At 45.7% G+C, this 12,599-nt stretch overlaps 2 protein-coding genes across 3 annotated transcripts in view; one reads left to right on the top strand and one right to left on the bottom strand.

Annotated features, from left to right (window-relative positions):
- Positions 1-501: 501 nt before the first annotated feature.
- riok3 (RIO kinase 3 (yeast)) lies at positions 502-6,056 on the bottom strand. Of its 2 annotated transcripts, none has more exons than XM_027274208.1 (13): positions 5,679-6,056; positions 4,224-4,339; positions 3,987-4,135; positions 3,801-3,908; positions 3,571-3,680; positions 3,183-3,326; positions 2,962-3,089; positions 2,692-2,880; positions 2,277-2,436; positions 2,096-2,176; positions 1,923-2,012; positions 1,644-1,757; positions 502-1,553 (listed from the first exon to the last, which is right to left on the bottom strand). In XM_027274208.1, the coding sequence occupies exons 1-13, from the start codon at positions 5,712-5,714 to the stop codon at positions 1,440-1,442; spliced, it is 1,539 nt and encodes a 512-aa protein (XP_027130009.1). In that variant the 5' UTR covers positions 5,715-6,056; the 3' UTR covers positions 502-1,439. The 2 variants fall into 2 exon arrangements, with proteins under 2 accessions (XP_027130009.1, XP_010745677.2); XM_010747375.3 differs by having other exon boundaries at positions 2,692-2,874; positions 5,679-6,050.
- Positions 6,057-8,276: 2,220 nt separating this feature from the next.
- Positions 8,277-12,599, top strand: part of LOC104932206 (clavesin-1) — an 8,134-nt gene continuing 3,811 nt past the window's right edge. Inside the window, exons 1-5 of the mRNA XM_010747376.3 lie at positions 8,277-8,675; positions 10,398-11,123; positions 11,492-11,662; positions 11,754-11,872; positions 12,063-12,237. Of these exons, the coding sequence (XP_010745678.1) occupies positions 11,022-11,123; positions 11,492-11,662; positions 11,754-11,872; positions 12,063-12,237 (567 nt within the window). The 5' untranslated portion in view covers positions 8,277-8,675; positions 10,398-11,021. The remainder of the gene's footprint in view (positions 8,676-10,397; positions 11,124-11,491; positions 11,663-11,753; positions 11,873-12,062; positions 12,238-12,599) is intronic.

The raw sequence follows: 12,599 nt of genomic DNA, 5'->3' as shown, positions 1-12,599 counted from the left end.
GTTATTCTGACATAAATAACTCGAGAGCTCAAGAAAACACATTAAATAATAACATGTATGAATGTAAGACTGCCTAGGGCTTCTGTAACTTCCTTCATTGAACAGCACAGTTCAAACTGGAGCAGGAACATTAGTTTTTCGATTTTGCACAAGAAAAAAATCCTATTTGTGGAGAGTTGTGCGCTTTTATTTTGAAGGAGTCAGTTCGGAAGTGTTTGTGTTGTTGGTGCCGGGAGTCATGTGACAGTGTGACGATCACGTGCTTGAAGATTTTAGTAACTTTGTAAACATAAAAACAAATGTTAGAATTTTTATATTAAAACAATAAATAAACAAAAAGTTGCTTCATCTTTTAATATCTCGTCTAGTCTGCAGAGTTTCATCCCAACACAACTGGACTTTTAAACTGAAAATATATAATAAAAAAATAATAAAATGTGTGGAAAAAAAGCCAAAATAAACAAATAAAATTCATTTTTAAAAAAGAGGCGTTGAGGCAGATTTGAGTCGGATGTAGATTTTTATTGATGCCAACTCTGTTTCATGTTTTATTGGCATTTATGTTTAATAATTTATCACTTTATTTGTCATCGTTCCACTGAGAGGTTTCAAAACACTTCATGTCAAACTGTGAATAAAGTTTATCATTCAGATATTTTCTCATTTAAATTCATTTGTTGAGCTTTAGATTTAAATGTAGAGTTCATAGAGACTCGACTATTGGACCGGAACCAGAACAGATTGTTATTGTGTCAACAGGATGAACAGGAGCTCAGTGTGTGTTGGATTCACCCCCCCTCACGTCACGCTCTCCGTCCTGATCGACCTACAGCAGCGAGCAGAACGTCTCATTTTAAAAAGGTAACAAAGACAAAAAGAATCAGGACAGTTTGAAGATTAGGTTCTGGAATTAAAGCCCCATGAGACACGCTGGACCTTTAAAAAGCAGCTTTTCAGATTATCAATAGAACATTAGTCAGCGTATCTTTGCCTACAGAGTGAAATATTCAAACCCAACATGTTTTTTTTTCTTTTTCACCCACATCGTCACACTCTGCATCGTTTTAACTCTCATTCGTACAAAAACCAGCCCGACTCATCGCCTCAAACTCTGCACGAGAATTTAAAATGAAGAGTTTGAACAAAGCTGAAACAAACGTGTTTATTCTGACGGATCATCAGCACGCCGTGTGGACTGATGAGGAGATGAGATGTGGCCCGTCAGGACGCTCCGACTTCAACATCCGTCACGGTGAAACTCCTTCCTCCGGCCAGGAGGAGGCGCTCCGCCCTGCCTGCTTCAAGGAGGTAGTTGGTGGGTGGGGTCAGTGGGTGGTGGCAGGCGATGGAGGCCCACGCTGCCTCCTCCTCTGTTCATCACCTCTTTACAGCGTTTTCAACACGGCGGGATCGTGAAGAGAGAGCGAGCCGGGCGGGCGCTAGTCGTCTGCGTCGGGTTTTAAAGGAGGGCCGGCGTCCTCACAGCCCACCGGGAACGTTTTCTTCCCTCGCTTCTGCACGTGATCCTCGTTCCTCTTCTCCAACGCCACGATCTGCCAGAGAGCACGCACAGAGGTCAGACCTGTGTGTGTGTGTGTGTGTGTGTGTGTGTGTGTGTGTGTGTGTGTGTGTGTGTGTGTTACCTCAGACATGAACTCAGCCTCGTCCTCTGCACCTACAGGGATGTTCAGTCCGCTCACGGCGTTGAAAAGCTCGTAAACACTCATCGCTTCACTCACACCTCTCTTCTGGAAGAACTGTGGCACGCACACACACACACACACACACACACACACACACACACACACACACACACACACACACACAAATTTAAAACTCTGCTCCTTAATGAGGACAAGGTGACGGGACAGTCGCTCCGTGTCCAGCGTAAAAACATTCGCTGCAGCTTTAAACGGCGTTACCGTGGAAACGTTCCTGCAGTCTCTGAAGAGGAACTCCAGGCCGTGAGGATGGGTCGGCTCGATGGACTGACTGACGTCTATCAGCCACACCTACAGACAGACAGACAGATGTTAGAGCAGCTGTGTGGACGAACAGGAAGGAGAAGAAGAAGCTGATTGGCTCGCGGCCGTACCTTCCCGTCGTGCCACAGCATGTTGTATTCACTGAGGTCAGCGTGGACCAGGTTACACTCCTGATACATCAGCTGCATCAGCTGCAGACAGACACGAGACAGAGTTCACCTGCTTTAACGTCCAATCAGATCAACCTGTGTGTGTGTGTGTGTGTGTGTGTGTGTGTGTGTGTGTACGTACATGTAGGACCTGGTAGAAGGCGTTCTTCATGTCTTCTGATCCCAGCGTGACGTCTTTGAGTTTGGGAGCGGGGACGTGATCTTTACCGATGAAAGACATCACCAGGATGTGTTTCTTCAACAGCACCACCTCCGGACAGGGAATCTCCGCCTTCTTCATCCTGAAGACACACACACACACACACACACACACACACACACACACACACTTTTAATGACATCATCTTGCTCTGCTCATCTCTTGAACTACCTCCTAACGTTCACGCAGTGGTCGTGGATGGAAGCGAACGTGCGTGGTCGTACCTGCAGGCCGTGTTCGTACCTGCAGGCCGTGGTCGTACCTGCAGGGCGTGGTCGTACCTGCAGGGCGTGGTCGTACCTGCAGGGCGTGGTCGTACCTGCAGGGCGGGGCTCACCTGGTCAGGTTGTGCATCTCCTTCTCGGCCCACAGCCTGATGACTTTGCGCGGGTTCAGTTTGCTGAAGCGATCTTTGAAGCGGTAGTCGTCTTTGATGTAGCGGTCTCTGTTCTTGAACTCGTTGAGCGTCGTCTTGAACACCTTCAGCACCACCTCGTCAGGAACAGGCTGCTCCTCCAGGCTGACACACACACACACACACACACACACACAGGTCAGACTCTGGGTTCTTTAAAGGTTTCTGATCTAAGCGTGCTGATCCACTCACCTCCCTCCGTTGGCGTGGAAGACGACAGACTCCTTCCCCGTGCTGATGCATCCGTTGATGTTCTCCAGCACGCCGGCGTTCACCATTTTATACATGAGCAGACGAGTGCGAGGGTCCACGGCTTGTTCCTGCGGAGAGACAGGCAGACAGCTGTGGTTGGTTTGTTGGAGAAACGGCGGCCCGTGTGGTGCGTCATGTGTTTGCCGTGTTTCAGTACGTACGGCGGTGGAGTGCTCCTTCTTCTCGTGCAGCCTGGCGCTGCGTCTCTGCTCGCTGTAGCAGTGCTGCTTCAGAGAGTTAAACACCTGATTGGACAACTTCAGGTCCATGCCGAGACCATCGCCGACGTGGACCTCCGGAGCAAACTGGGGGAGGAAGACAGAGATGAGGTGGGGGGGGGGGACTCTGTCGTGATCCTGTCTGTGTGTGTCTTGGCATTTCGACATTTGAATATTAAAATCTAAATCTGATTTGACTGATCAGCCTGAAACTGAGTCTGACGATACTGGACGTCTTTGTCTTACTGAGTCATCATTGTGTCTTTCTGATGGACCCGTCTGTCAGTCGTCGGACAGATACTGATGACTGATCGTGTATTAACAGTCTTACGTTGTCCATGCGCGCCGTGTTCTTGCGGCCACACGTCACCTCGTCGTGTTTGGTCGTGATGTTCTTGCCTTTCCCGGTGAAGCCTCTCCTGGGCGTGGTCTGCGGCTTTTCTGAGTCATCACACACACACACACACACACACACACACACACACACACACACAGAGTTTCAGAGTACATGAGCTGTAACGTTTGGTAACTTCTCTCGTCCACACTCTGTCGGGTTGTTACCGGCTCTGTAGGGGTCGTGTCTCGTGTCCTGCCAGTCGACCTCGTCCTCCGAGCTGTCGCTGTCTTCGTACGGGTGGACCATGCGGTAGTTCTCGAAGGAGATGGACACTGGACACAAACATCAGACGGTCACTGACCTGAAGCAGCGGTCGGTCTTTTTGCCACACGTTAAACTCGCTGTTCTACCTTTGCTGTCCCCGTTGAACTTCTTCTCCTCCCGGCGGAGCTGATCGTCGAACTCGCGGTCGAACTGCATCTGCAGCATCTTGGCGAGCATCAGGTCGCTCGTCGTATCGGAAACCTCGTCCGACAACAACAACAGATCTGCTGCGGGACTGAGAGACGGACGGACGGACGGACAGAGTCAGCCTGATGTGATCACACGTTCAGACACAGTCTGCGTACTCAAACATTCAAACTCACTCCGTCAGCGCAGGGAAGGCGTCGCTCTCCTCCTCCATCTGTCGGGCCAGCTGCTCACTCATCACGTCAGTCAGAGAGCAGGCCGGAGCCGCCGGGGCCCCCGAGCCCCACGGACTCTGTGTGAAACACACACACACGTTTCTCTATGACTTTAACTGGTCTGTCCTCTGTTGGACAAAAAGGCTGCATGCAGGTTTCCCATTCACTTCAAAGGAGGCGTCTGTTTCCGTCTATCCCTCCACACTTTGTTCGCTCGCTCAGGTTTGGTCATTTCCCTGGTTCATGTCCTTCTAAATCTGCGTCTACATGTGGAAATATGCTACGAACTTCATTAGTTTCTCTTCTGTCCGTCTGTCACGACGTGTTTTATCGAGGCCCCGCTTCTGAACCGGACCGCGGCGGAGCCGGTGTGGTTAGAACTGGACTAGAACCAACACAGCGCAGAAGAAGTACCGTAATTTTCGGACTATTGAGCGCACCTGAATATAAGCCGCTGTAACATGAGGAATTCACACAGAAAGACGGTACGGAAGATTTTTTTTAGTTTAAATTTAAGCTTTTTTTCAAACTGTGCCTGAAAATACTACGGCATCAACACGGGATGCCAAGATTACGTGCAGTAGCTCTATTTCCTTCTTTGACGGCCAGATCGACTGTCTTTAACCTCACTGTCTCCTGACACGCTGCCTCGTGCCATGCCTGTTCTCACACAAAAAAAAAAACTTTTTTTCAATGTCAAAATAAAATAAAATATAATAACATTTAAAAATATAAAATGATAATAATAATAACAATAATGATAATTATATATTATTGAGTCGTCTGTGTGTGGCCTAATAAACCTGCAACATATAATCAGTAACGTTTGGACATTGGCTGTGTTTACACCTGCACGCGTACAAGCCCTTTAAACCACCAGCGTGCACGGATAGTGACAAAGGGCCACTATAAATAATAATAATAATAATAATAATAATAATAATAATAATTAATCAAACCAATTAATAAAATGTGAGCAGTCGTTTGGGAGCTGAAAGCTCGGCTCCTTATAGTAAGTACAGCAAAAAGAACCGGCTCGCTGAACCGGACACACCTGACCTTTAACCTCACTGTTACGTCACGTGTTCGGGATAACACACCTGACCTTTAACCTCATTGTTACGTCACGTGTTCGGGATAACACACCTGACCTTTAACCTCACGTCACTGTTACGTCACAGAGACATGTCCAGACATGTCCAGCTCAGGTGTGAAGCCACGCCCCCTCTGGGTCGCTAATAAACATGTGATTGTTTATAATCAACGCGTTTCCATGGAGACACAGTGTCTACAGATAAACAGACGTGAGGCAGCTGAACTTTAAATGTCTCCGGGGTCTGAGCGGCAGCTGCTGACTCACGTGTCCGCTCACAGGGAGCCAAACTCGGCCTCACCAGCACCAGAGCCCGTGCTCACCTTCGGAGCTCCCGCTGTGACTCCTGTCGGATCCATGACTCCGCTGATGTCGGTTAGTCGGTTAGTCGGTTGGTCGGTTGGTCGGTTGGTCGGTTTCTTTCCTCGCACGGTGGCTAGCCGCTGAGCTAACGTTAGCTCCGGGAGCAGGTTCGATTCCCGCGCTGTGACACGGACAGGAAGCTGTCGGCGATGGGTCCGTTAATTGAAATAAAGGTGATTAATGAATAATAAAATTATTTTTAATGTTAATGATCTCAAAGGTTGGACAGACAGAGACGACGTCACGGACTGATTCACAGCTGAGCACAACAGGAAGCGCGTCACTCTCTGAGGCGGCTGTACGGCACGCCTTCACAATAAAAGCCCTCACATATAGAAGAGATACATATAGAAATGTGTCATATATTTGAGAGGCACCTGGCTGCAGACCTCCACTGTCAGGCCCGGAAGTGATGACGTTTTTGGGAGGTGGAGAGGACATTTTGAGAGGGTCATTTTCATTTTCAGATGAAAATGATTTTCAGACGCCTCACTGAGCAGGTTGGTCCGTTGCTGCGTTACGTTAACGCGTCCGCCATATTGGATGTGGCAGATCTGCCCGTAAACTAATAACAGGAAATGGACTGAACTTCATAAAGCGCCTTTCTACAAAGTTCTTTAAGTTAATGTCTCTTATACACCCATTCACACACACACTAATATATCTGGGAAACAAACAGGCACCAAAAACAACGTATGTAACTTTTAAAGTGATGATTATAAATGTTTACCTACTCCTATGTAAGCACCAAACCAACGTATGTATTTTCTAATGCTGAGTGTTTACAGCTACTAATGTGTGTAACATGTTTACTGTGATGATAAATATTGAAATATTTATATTTAACATTTAATCTGTGTCTATAATAACCAGATCCCGAAATAGTTTACTATAAAAACAATATATACATAGACCGGGAATTGAAAGATTTTATGTCATTATTTACTAAAATTCATTTGTGAGGAAACAATCAAACCGGAAGTGCATTACAAATTCATTCACGATTTTATTTTGAAATGTGTCCCTTGCATTTCCGGGCCTGACAGTGGAGGTCTGCAGCCAGCATCTCTTGTGATATACTTAGCCTGTGCAGGTGTGCAACATACACAACTAACTAAGATATATATATATAAAAAATAATATATATATATATATATATCTATTATATATTATATATATATATATATACACACACACACACATAATATACTATGAATATGTAAATACGAAAATAAGATGTTGTATAAATATGATATATAAAATCAATATGGTTTAATAACACATATCACATATGATATGAAGTGTGTGTTCCAGTATTTGTTCAGGTACAGAGTGTAAAAGGTAGTGTAAAAAGTCGAATGACAGAGTGATGAATTAATTAATTAATTATATTAAATATAATATTAAATAAACGTGGATTCAAACATTCAACTGTGATAAATTTAAGCAAATTGATAATATAATTAATTTTGTTTTAAGATCGACTTCCTGTAACCTATGTGCACATAAGGTGCGTGTACCGCTGCGCGCACCGGGCCACTGCGTGTGCGCGCACAACAACAATCTGTCCAGGTTGACTCGTGAACGCGCATGGCCGTCAGCTGCTGTGCAGGCGCGTTCAGTACGTCAAGTTAACAGGGATGGAGACCGGAAACAGAGTATGGCTTCAAATAAAAGAACACTAAATCGTGTCCAGAGACCTGATTGGAAGCATTTTATTTATTATAAAATCACTGAATGTAAACAGTGGAAATGCATAATGTACAGGTACAGTGGATTTTGTTATTGCACAACCTGACACTGTGTGTTCTGTGTATTTGTGTAATGTTCTTTAGATATAAACATAAAACCTGTCTCACATAAATAAAATATTTCCTACAAATAGACAAAATTAAGCTTGGGTGTGTCGATAGCTCTGTGTACATTATGTCATGAACTTTAATTATTATAGTATTATTATTTATTATTATTATTATATTATTATTGTCTGTGTGAGCATCAGTCTGTACAACTCCTCCTAAATTCTTTATGAGGTTTTAGATTTATATACTGCATAGTTCACTCTTACTGGTTCTATTTAACTGTGTATATAGTGTTAAAACAGGATATGTGTAAGGTGGTGTAGTGTTAAAGTTTGTTTTTCTTACTATCTCATGCCGTGTGGGAGCTGCGGTAACAGAAACTATTTCCCTGCAGGGATTAATAAAGTATTTCTGATTATTATTATTATTATTATTATTATTATTATTATGATTATTACCTCTGCTACATGCTGTGACATTCATCAGTTTACAGCCTAATGTAACTGCACATAGTCCTTTGTCCTCATTTGTAGTTCAACTCATATTTCTATAAAACCTTTTTTTTTCTACAGTCACTTTCTATTTTTATAAAGTCTTTGTATCGATGTTTAGCACGGGTTAACTTCTCAACAGTTATATATTTAATTTCTCTGTACACATTTAAATTTAGATCTATCTATCTATCTATCTATCTATCTATCTATCTATCTATCTATCTATCTATCTATCTATCTAATAAATAACAATCTTTTCAAAATAAAACCCGGTGTATTTTTTCTTTTGAAAGCAGTGAGCGGAAGTGTGTGTGTTTCATGGGTCCTTGCCGTGCTCGCAGCATCCTGACGTCTTCTCACAAAGTGAAAACGCATCAGTGATGCTGCGCCGTCCTCCTCGCGCTCTGATGCCCGCACGGAGCCACCGGACGGGCTGAGCCTGCGGGGACCTCCCGTCTCATTGTTTCAATCGGTTTGATTCGATCTTTGGATTTGGACTGAAACCTTTTTTTTTGTTTGTTCGTCCGCGGGATACTGATGGCCACCACCGCCACCGTCCCCAGCATCAGCACCACCAACACCAACAGCACCACCACCGGAGGGCCGACGGGCCAGCCAGGACGGCCGGGATCCAACCAGCACACCTAGCGGGTCTCTTCCTGTGAGTATCCAGCGCACACACGGACGATGCTCTGAAAATGTGAGGACATTTGGTGGACACACACACACACACACACACACACACACACACACACACATCATGAGTTTGGTTTTATTTGGCTTCATGTTTGATGTCAGCGGTGGAAAATGTAAATCAGGCTCCTGAGGGACCTTCGAGGATCTGATCCTCCATCCTGCTGCCTCACACACACAGGACACACACACACAGGACACACACACACTGGACACACACACTGGACACACACACTGGACAGATGGGGTCGGGTTGGGGGTGTGCGCTGGGCCTACAGCAGGTGGGCTTGAGGTCATCTCCACCTCCCCCCTCCTGTCCCAGCCCGACATGAGATGGAGATAGAAGTGGAGAGAGATCTGATGCACGATGCTCCGACATCTGCTGAGTGAAGCACGTGCAGTAACAACTGAAATGAAAAGATGTTGGACAGATTAAACTGACCGATATATAAACAGGTCGGTGCGCTGCAGAGTCTGTCCAGCAGGGGGGGCTGCGACTTACAGCGAGAATTTATTTATTTATTCATTTATTTATTTATTAAATCTGCGTTTCTCAAACTTTTCACGTCATGTGCAACCTCAGAACATCTTCAGCTCTCCACCATCAGACAGGTCCACACAGGACGGACACGGTGTGAATGAAACATGTCATGAAGTATGACTGTGTTTTCCATTTGAAGGACATTCATACAGATTAAAGTAGTATTTTATATTGAAAACGGTTAATTATACAGTAAAACACTGTAATATTTAATGCCATATTTTAGAAAAATATGAAACACAAACCTTAAGCGTTAAATCCACAGTACTAACATCCTTTCACCGTAATATTAGAAAAGGTTACACCGCAGTTATTACGGTAATATTCTGGCAACTACAGCTTTTACCGTTTCTGACCTCCACCTGACTTCGTGTCTCGATGTGCATGCGAGCTCCACCTGCATGAAAGTGACGTATCAGCTGATGTTGAATCAGTTTTTTTTATAGTATTATGTGTTTAGTCAAAGATTCCTCCAAGTACTACCACAACGAGGTCACACAGCACAGTTTGACAAACAGTGTATTCAGTCATTCCACTTGGATATTCATGAAGTTTGTTATTGTTAGTGTATTTGTGTCATCACATTTACTGCTTCTTCTTCACCAGACTGCAACTTGTGTGGAGCGTCAGCACCAACCTCTGCCAAAATATAGAAATGTAAAACACAAATACAACTGACGTCACGCCATTTTCTCAAAGCCCGTGTTCCCAAATGGCGACCGAGCGTCCGACACTCGACTTTCCGAGCGTTGAGTCGAACCTTCTCTAATCGTGCCGCTTCGCACTTCACCACATCAGTAAAATCAGGCCTTACCCGACTCGAACGCTGACGACAAAGCAGTCTCTGGTTCTTGAACGTCCTCACACAGACAGATGTTACCTCCTCCTGGCTCTGCCACCTGTCCTCTCAGGACAGTCCAGACTTTTCTGTCTGTTGTTCCCCGTTGGTGGAACGTCCTACCAGTTCCTACCAGATCAGGGGCGTCCCTCTCTACCTTCACAGACCTCCTGAAGACCTCCAGCTCTTCAGAGAGGACCTCCTCTACAACACTACCAACAGCTGGACATGACACATCTGTCCCTCTCTACAGCTGTCACTGTCCTTACTGTCTCACTGACTAAATGTAACTGTTTTCCTCTCTCCTCTAGGCCGAGGAGCCCAGTTGCCTTAACTGACCTTTGACCTTTCTCCAACAACCCCACCGAGGGGGTCACGACCCCAGCGCAGAACAGCAGGACTCCTCCAGCAATGACGGAGCAGAGAGTGGACGTGGTCTGATACAAACCTGAGGCCAGGACCTGAAAGATGAGCGAGAGCAGGAGGAGGAGGGAGCCGTGAGACGCCGAACGGGAGGACAAGTCATGACAAAAAGGACGTGAGCTGTCTTTTCTTCAGGTGCTTTCATTAACCCTGCCATGACGGAGACACTCTGAAAACCTGCAACGAACTCCTAACATTTCAATCCAGCATCAAAAACCAAAAACAGGGACGACCTTCAGCTTCATGAGAACCGACGATGTAGAAGAAGACAGCCATGATTGTCCTACTGAGGAGTTTCGGTCATGCTACAGCCTTCATGAATACTGAATTTAAGATCACAGACAGCAAATAAGATTGTGTAACAGACAAAAAGGGCAAAGACTCGATTTACTACTTAGACAAATTAACAACTGAGCTGAAAGATTGTACAACAACGACGACGAGAACAACGACAGCGGTCATCAAACGTTGGAACCAAACTTTACGTGAGGAACCAAACCAGAGCGAGGTCCATGATGACGCATCTGCACGCCGGCCTGAGCTCCGAGACGACGGAGAAGGCTCGCTTAGAGCTGAACGAGAACCCGGACACTCTGCATCAGGACATCCAGCAGGTACACAGTTAATAATCAGTCCATCCTTAAAGTACTCCTCTCCCTGTTTCCAGCCTCTTAGATATGGAGATTAAATTCAGGTTTTATTTGGACCGGTCTTAACCTGGAGACATCTCGTAAATATTTGAGTTTGAGATTTGAGAAAGCAGCTGCTGAAAGTGGGGAACTATTTTCAGCAGCGGATTGATCTACAATCGGTGCTCTAGTGCGAGTACGAACAAAACTGACTCCGCCAGGTGGTTTGTTACAGAGAACCATCTGGGAAGTCTTCGTCGTAAACGGTCGTTGTTGTTCTGAACCGCTGCAGTTCCTCTTGTCTCTTGACTTCAGGACTAAATGTCTTGTGTTTCCGTCTGTGTCACCTCGAGGTGCGGGACATGATCGTGACGCGGCCAGACATCGGTTTCCTGCGAACGGACGACGACTTCATCCTCCGTTTCCTGAGAGCCAGGAAGTTCGATCAGGTGGAAACCTTCAGACTGCTGGCCCAGTACTTCCAGTTCAGACAGCAGAACCTCGACATGTTCCAGAGCTTCAAGGTCTTTCCACGCTCTGAACGATGAAGACGCATCTTGAATCGTTGATGCCAGTGTACTCAGTTCAAGTGGTTCTTCTCTGGGCGTGTTTCAGGTGGACGACCCGGGTATTAAGCGGGCACTGATGGATGGTTTCCCGGGCGTACTGGAGACTCCAGACCAGCATGGCCGAAAAATCCTCATCCTGTTCGCCTCCAACTGGGATCAGAGCAGGTAACGCACACAGGTCTCAGTATCGATTGGAAACATCAAGAGCCTAATGAGTCATTTCTGTACTTAGACTAAAAATAGACAAGAACACACACAGCCAGTTGTAGTTAAGAGTCACAGCGTGGCAGAGCGCCACACTCTCTTTAACTATTGATTAGCTGTTCACACACACGGTCTCCTCCTCCTCGATCAGGAACTCGTTCACAGACATCCTGCGGGCGATCCTGCTCTCTCTGGAGGTTCTGATAGAGAACCCGGAGCTCCAGATCAACGGCTTCATCCTCATCATCGACTGGAGCAACTTCTCCTTCAAACAGGCCTCCAAGCTCACCCCCAACATCCTGAAACTGGCAATCGAAGGACTTCAGGTAAATAAGAACACGTGGCCAACCAACCAGAAGTTCTTCTTAGCTTCCTCCGTCAACGTCCTCTTCGCTTTATTCTCCTCTGCCATTATGTCCATAAAAGCTGCTGAGCCTATAAACTTCTTCTTCTTCTTCTTCTTCTTCTTCTTCTTCTTCTTCTTCTTCTTCTTCTTCTTCTTCTTCCCAGTGGTCCAAAATGCCTGTGGTACAAACACTAACACTCCCTAGTGCTCTGAGCTCAAAGCAGCTAACAAACTGAGCTAACAGACTGAGCTAACAGCAGCTAACAGCAGCTAACAAACTGAGCTAACATGAGCTAACATGAGCTAACAGCAGCTAACAAACTGAGCTAACAGCAGCTAACA

The sequence above is a fragment of the Larimichthys crocea genome, chromosome XXIII, assembly GCF_000972845.2.
Source record: "Larimichthys crocea isolate SSNF chromosome XXIII, L_crocea_2.0, whole genome shotgun sequence".
Lineage (NCBI taxonomy): Eukaryota > Metazoa > Chordata > Actinopteri > Sciaenidae > Larimichthys > Larimichthys crocea.
This window is presented reverse-complemented; position numbering and strand designations above follow the sequence as displayed.